This window comes from Solanum dulcamara, chromosome 8 (genome assembly GCF_947179165.1).
Source record: "Solanum dulcamara chromosome 8, daSolDulc1.2, whole genome shotgun sequence".
Lineage (NCBI taxonomy): Eukaryota > Viridiplantae > Streptophyta > Magnoliopsida > Solanales > Solanaceae > Solanum > Solanum dulcamara.
Genome location: NC_077244.1, coordinates 49,273,580 through 49,277,923, shown reverse-complemented (window position 1 = coordinate 49,277,923; position 4,344 = coordinate 49,273,580). Strand labels below are relative to the sequence as shown.

Genomic DNA, 4,344 nt, shown 5'->3' with positions numbered 1-4,344 from the left:
TTTCGTTAATTGCCAATTCTTCTTATAGATTTACTTTTGCAATATCTTGGCCACCACATTTTCTTCCTCTATTTTTTCACTTCAGCATCACCCCTTAACAAGGGATCACATAGCTAGGAATGACAATTGAGACAGAGCGGGATAGAAAAAACTCTTAATAGGCCCGGGCAGGGAAACATTTAAATGGGGCGGAGCGGGGAAGGGTAGGGAAAAAATTAAATTTTATAAAGATTTAATGGGGCAGGGTAAGGCAAGTCAAGATCCGGGTTTAAATTAAATCTTAGCCCATTCCTATTTGCCTTGGTGATGGATGGATTGACGCGACAAATTCAAGGTGAGGTGCCATGGTGTATGCTTTTTGCGGACGACATAGTCCTCATCGATGAGACTCGTAGCGGAGTTAACGCTAAACTGGAAGATTGGAGACGCACCTTGGAGTCTAAGGGGTTTAAGCTGAGTAGAACCAAGACAGAGTACCTAGAGTGCAAGTTCAGTGAGACACCTCAAGAGGTTGGCGCGGAAGTTAGGCTCGGGGACCAAGCCATCCAAAAGAGAAGTAGTTTTAAGTACCTTGGTTCTATCATGCAAGACAACGGAGAGATCGACGAGGATGTCACACACCGTATTGGGGCAGGATGGATGAAATGGAGGCTTGCCTCCGGTTTGTTATGTGATAAGAAGGTGCCACCACAACTTAAGGGCAAGTTCTACAAAGTGGTCGTTAGACCAGCTATGTTATATGGGGCGGAGTGTTGGCCAGTTAAGGTCTCCCACGTGCAAAAGATGAAGGTGACCGAGATGAGAATGTTGAGATGGATGTGTGGGCATACTAGGAGTGACAGGATTAGAAATGAGGCTATTCGAGAAAAGGTAGGAGTGGCCTCGGTGGAAGACAAGATGCGGGAAACGCGACTGAGATGGTTTGGACATGTGAAGAGGAGAGTCCCAGATGCACCAGTGCGGAGATGTGAGAGGCTGGCCATGGGTGGTTTCAGAAGAGGTAGGGGTAGGCCGAAGAAATATTGGGGAGAGGTGATCAGACAGGACATGGCGCATTTACGACTTACCGAGGACATGACCCTAGATAGGAGGGTGTGGAGGACACACATTAGGGTAGAAGGCTAGTACATAGTGGTTTTATTCTCCCTTATTCGTAGGCATATTAGCACACTATGATTTCTTGTACTCTGCTGTATGTTATTTATGGTATTTATGTTATTATCCAATAATAATATCTACTGTTTTTTGTGCTTTGATTATACTATTGTTTGGATCGTTTTCGTTATCTACTTATTTACTCTAATATTCTTGTCTGACCTTGTTCTATGTTTTTATTGAGCCGAGGGTCTTTCGGAAACAGCCGTCCTACATTGGTAGGAGTCAGGTCTGCGTACACTCTACCCTCCCCAGACCCCACGATGTGGGATTTCACTGGATTGTTGTTGTTGTTGTTCTAATAGTCCTTCCCAGTTGTTCTTAAAAATAAGAATCCTCCATCTTTCTGCTACGCTGCTATTACTATCATTTTATGCATTAATGCTCTAACAAAACAACTCAATACGAAAAGAATATTAAAGTGAAGATGGTGTATGTGGATATGCATTGTATATAATTACTAATTTACTAGAGTAGAGTTGGCTAAGCATTTTATTCGAACAAATTAGAGCCAAAATGGATGGTTTTATGTCTATTATCAGTTCGTCCTGAGTTGAGATCGGCCATTCAAATAGATGGGGTTCTTTTTTTTTTTTCGTTTCATTTGATTCAACTCAATGAAATAACAGATTCCGTAAAAATTATTTAACAGGCTCTGAAAGGAATTTCAAGAAGGCCTTACAAAAATTTAGAAATCTGATATTTTGACAGATTAAAAGGTCCTGAATAAAATGATTTTGAATATCGATTTATTAGTAAAAAAAACCTTCTCCAACTTTTAAATTGTCGAAACAAAAAAATTTATGTGAGAGTTGAAGCTCTAGAAGGAAACTTAGGAATTTTTCTGATAAGTAATGAAAGCGTTTTTCCTTGGAGATAGAAAATTCACCCTGGTTACCTGCAACTTCTCCTAAAATTAATTCTTTATTTATAAGATATCAATAATGCATATATAGATAATAATATTGTTGTTTTGCACGTCTACAATTTCTATGTTTTTGTTGGTACGGTCCAAAAGAAATTTTTATATACTAAACATTTAAACTAACTAAAATAAAACGAGTACATTGAGGATCAGTATAACGTGTCATATCTTAAATAGCTTTTCCAAAAGCACATAACATTTATTCTTTCCCTATTTTAATTAGTTCTTCAATTTTTACTACTCTCTATTTCTATTTTTTCGTGCAGTTCATTTTTAGTATTATTTTGTTATAATATATTTTTATCTTGAGACGAGAATCTATCGAAACCAATTTCTCTAAGGTCTGCTTACACTTTACCCTCCTCAGACGGATCCCACTATGTAAAATTACACTACATTATTATTGTTGTTATAGTACTAATCAAATTGCAAAACTCATTCTCCAAAAATTGTCTAAATAATGTGTTTTAAGACAAATATGCAATTTATTATCAGTTGGAGCCAAGAATTAAGAATATGGATTTGATGGACAAATTATAAGATGTTAATATTGAAAATCTACAGCTACATGGGAACGTAAAAAGGAGAATTTCTTTTTTGAAACTTCAAAAAGATTTATTTAGACTACTGCAAAAAAGAAAAAATAAGAAAGGGCATAAACAAGGTGGAGTGGGGCAAGGCTTAGTGAAGCATGGTAGGACAGGACAATTATTTTTGAGAAGTACAAACTAAGGCAAGATAGATCGGGTCAAAATTTGCTCCGCTCTAACTTACTCTATTGCCATCTCCACACAAAATATAGATCGAGGGAAGGAATTTAAAAGCAAGCTGAGAAGAAGCTTAGTGGTTGGAGGCTTGGGGCCTATTCGGCTCTAAATTCGAAGACGCCGGTAATTTATTTGATAAAGCTGGCAATTATTCAAACTTCCAAATCATGTTAGTCGTAAGAGTTTTTAGGCTAAAAGACCATTTTTAAAACTCATTTTTGCCAATTAAGCTGGTCGAATCAAATATGGACGAATCAAAAAATGAAATTTAATAAATTATCCTATCCATTTATATTTCATATGGAAAAGAAATGAATAATCCATTTTCTTATTAGGTAAAGAAAAAAGTATTCGCATTTTAGCATTCTTTTTTTTTTTTCTTTTAGGGTGTGTTTGATATGAATGAATGTATTTTTGTATTTTTATGAAAAATAATTTTGTGATTTTGGATCACAGTATTAAAAACTCCTTACAACCAATCTAAGAAATCGTCCTCAAAAGAGGTCGAGGTCATTTTTTAAATTTTTTAACAAAACTGATTCTTGGAAGTCGATATTTTTAGCGCCAAAATTTGGATAGCAAAATCGATCTCCTAAGGTCATTTTTATCATTATTTTTTGGAAAAAAAAAAGATTTGTGGATGTCGATTTTTGCAAAAAAAAATAATCAAAAATTAACTTTGGGAGATCGATTTTTTCACGAAAATACAATTTGAAGAGTATAAATAAAAAATTACATAATTTTTAATCAATAAGCAACTTGAACTCCAGATGGTGAATTTTATTATTTTGTAGTTTAAAATACCGACCATCTGAGGTCGAAACTTTCCAAAAAAAAAAAAAGAATAAATAAAAATATTGTTCTTTAAAATGAGTGGTCCTGAGTCAAGGTCGAGAGGTCAAAATTTGAATCTCAGATTGGGGTCGGATTCCAGGTCTGGACTAGATTCAGATGATGAGGTTTAAGGAAATTTTTGAAAAATATTTTCCTGACTTAAGGAATGTTTTGATTTTCTTTCCCTGACTTTACATTTCGAAGTTTTTCTTAAATTAGAGGAAAATATGTCCATTTTAAAAAATATTTTACAAAACAATCAAAATAACCAAACATGAAAAAATTAAAAAACTTTTGATAACCAAACACACTGTTAAGAAGTGTACTATTTAGAGGTTCATACACCTTTACATAGTTTAAGAAGAGTGCAATTGATGGAATACTCATGGATTATTCCATATTTTATAATTGATAATATGAATTGATCTATATTTGATCCATTTTTAAATGATTGAATAATTAACTCATTTAAAATTGATTGAATCGAATAGATAAAATATACAAAATAGTACCCATTATCAAAGTCTTAAAACGCTTACATCCTCCTCAAAGTCTTGAAAAGTACAAGATAGTTTTCCCATCCCCAAAATTTTAGTTTACCCCATTTAGAATTTAAAAAATTAGTTTCCAAAAGCTCTCGATTTTCCCTCTTTTAGATCCCTT

The 4,344-nt window shown here is 34.4% G+C and overlaps 1 protein-coding gene across 1 annotated transcript; it reads left to right on the top strand.

The window, feature by feature from the left end:
* The first annotated feature begins 284 nt into the window (after window positions 1–284).
* LOC129900839 (uncharacterized) lies at window positions 285–1,443 on the top strand. Its single transcript, XM_055975915.1, has one exon. The coding sequence runs from the start codon at window positions 307–309 to the stop codon at window positions 1,123–1,125; it is 819 nt and encodes a 272-aa protein (XP_055831890.1). The 5' UTR covers window positions 285–306; the 3' UTR covers window positions 1,126–1,443.
* Window positions 1,444–4,344: the final 2,901 nt, after the last annotated feature.

What these genes read in the sequence shown, in the direction of transcription:
- LOC129900839 (XM_055975915.1), top strand. Translation starts at nt 307, where the DNA reads ATGGATGGATTGACGCGACAAATTCAAGGTGAGGTGCCATGGTGTATG.